The 2,552-nt window shown below is 39.0% G+C and overlaps 1 protein-coding gene across 1 annotated transcript; it reads left to right on the forward strand.

The window, feature by feature from the left end:
- Window positions 1–1,812: 1,812 nt before the first annotated feature.
- LOC141691742 (uncharacterized) lies at window positions 1,813–2,325 on the forward strand. The gene has a single exon (XM_074496501.1). The coding sequence runs from the start codon at window positions 1,813–1,815 to the stop codon at window positions 2,323–2,325; it is 513 nt and encodes a 170-aa protein (XP_074352602.1).
- Window positions 2,326–2,552: the final 227 nt, after the last annotated feature.

A 2,552-nucleotide genomic window follows, 5' to 3' on the forward strand; every position in this document is an offset into this window, starting at 1 on the left:
TCTCAGTACATTCCAAAAATAACTGAAGATGATGGAAGAGAAATTCCTATGAGGAAGAACTCTGCTAAGGTGAAAGTTATTCTGAAAGGAAAGTGTCTATGCTACAATGAAGACTCTTCACATCCTAGAGTTATCAGACTTGGAGATGGTCTTGAAAGAACATCTATTCCAGCACTCAAAACAACCATTTATCAGATTGGTGACAATGAAGATGAAGAACTGATGCAAGTCAAAGCATAGTTAGTTGAAGTTCTGAGAAAAGCTGAAGACAAGCTGGTAAAAGACTTTACAAGGAATCACTTTGGATTCAGATTGATCCAGTGATATTGGTAAAGCTACATGTACTGTAAGTTATAGTTAGTTGTCAAAATAAACTTTCATTGCATTTGTACTTAAATGTTTTTGACATCATCAAATCTATTAACTTGTATATTTTTTATAATTTACAAGTTGGGGAGATTGTTAGATATATTTGAGATGTCATGTCTAATCTGTTGTGTTTAGTTTCAGAACTAAACATCTAGACTTATCAGGACTTACTGGAAATCAGAACTTACTGAAGTCAGAACTTATATCAGAACTTAAGGTCGTCAGGATTTATATCAGGACTTAAGTGCGGGTACTTCAGATAAGGAATGCAGCTGATTTACAGGAGAGGATCTGGACTAAAACAAAAGAAGATATGCATGAAGAGTTGGACAACTAGAAGACTTGTAAAAAATAATATCTGATTGATATATTTTAGGAGACATAATTACATTCCATATCAATTAGAAGATATCTTGTAACTGTGTACTATATAAACACAGCTTAGGATTTACACTATATGTGTTATTATTCACGAGAAAGATTATTCATTATAACCTAGCAGCTCTTAGTGATATTGTTCATCACTGAGAGAGTAGTTTAACCTACTTTGTAACAGAGCTTATTATATTGAATAAACTTGATTAATGTTACATACTTGTGTTCTAAATCGATTTGATTGTATAAACACTATATTCAACCCCTTCTATAGTGTTGTGTGACCTAACATCCTTTATTAAGCCCTGTTATATTATTGTACCTTATTCCAGAACTTGTCATAATCAGACTTTTATCTATGTACCTTTGGCTTGTTGAATAAATCATATATCTTGTTTCCTATTATGGACCCTGAAATCTTTACAACTGTTTGGTATACCACGTTTTCATATAACCGTGTTTAAAATTTCATAAAATCATATCATGTGCCATGAGAAAACAACACTGATGTGAGGAAATTATATAGTAATAGGATTGCATGTGCAAATTAGGTAAAACATAAAACCCGCAAAAGTGATTTTGTAATAAAATGTTGTTATAAAACTGGATGACCCCTATATAGCCTACCTGAGAGACGAAACACTCCCGGAAGACCGGAACAAAGCTAAATACCTGAAGCACAAGGTTGCCCGTTTCATCCTGGAAAAAGAACAGTTGTATAGAAGAAATTTTGCAACACCAACTCTGAAGTGCGTAGACCCGAAGGAAGCAGACTACTACCTCCGGGAAGTCCATAAAGGTATCTGCGGAGATTATCTAGCAGCCAAAGCTCTGGCCTACAAAATCATCAGACAAGGATAATACTGGCCCATAATCCACTCTGACTCTGTTGCCTATGTCAAGAAATGTCCTCGATGCCAAAAATTCAGCAATGTTCCCAAGCAAAGTCCGAGCCTGCCAGCATCAGTGTTATCTCCGATCCCATTTGCCGTTTGGGGCATAGACATCATGTGCCCTTTCCCCCGAGCAAAAGGAGACCTCTGCTACGTTCTCGTAACCATTGACTATATGACTAAATGGGCAGAAGCCAAAGCAATAAGTACGATCAATCAACAAGATTGTATTAAATTCATGGATTCAATTGTTATGCGGTTCGGGATCCTAGTGATTTTAGTCTCAAATAATGGCCCACCATTCGTTGGATATGAAATTGAAGCATATTTGAAAGAACTCAGAATCAAGCACAAAAGGGCATCTGTGGCACACCCTCAGGGAAATGGACAAGTCAAGGTAACCAACAGGACCATACTCCGAGGCCTAGAGAAAAGGTTGGAAGAGTCCAAGAAAACTTGGCCAGATGAACTCCCAAAAGTCCTATGGTCCTACAGGACCACCCCCAGGACAGGGACTGGGGAAACCCCTTTTAAACTCGCTTACGACACTAAATCCCGGTTACCAGTCAAAACAGGATCACCCTCTCACAGAGTGGCTAATTTTGATGAAGTCTCCAATATCGAAGGCCTCAAAACCAATCCGGAACTTCTGGACGAGGTGAGGGATCGGGCGGTGCAAAAAATGTAGGCTTAAAAAGAAAAAATGAAGCTCTACTTCGGAAAGAAAGCCATGATAAGGGAATGTGAAGCAGGCGACCTGGTACTCCGGCATACCGAGGCTTCAGACCCAGCTAACCATGGAAAGTTACAGCCCAACTGGGAAGGGCCCTACAAAGTCAGAGAGGTGCTCCGTCCGGGAACCTAAAAGTTAAACTACCTTAACGGAACCGAGGTCCCGAACACCTGGCACGGAGC

This window comes from Apium graveolens, chromosome 10, assembly GCF_009905375.1.
Source record: "Apium graveolens cultivar Ventura chromosome 10, ASM990537v1, whole genome shotgun sequence".
Taxonomy (NCBI): Eukaryota; Viridiplantae; Streptophyta; class Magnoliopsida; order Apiales; family Apiaceae; genus Apium; species Apium graveolens.

What these genes read in the sequence shown, in the direction of transcription:
- LOC141691742 (XM_074496501.1), top strand. Translation starts at nt 1,813, where the DNA reads ATGACTAAATGGGCAGAAGCCAAAGCAATAAGTACGATCAATCAACAA.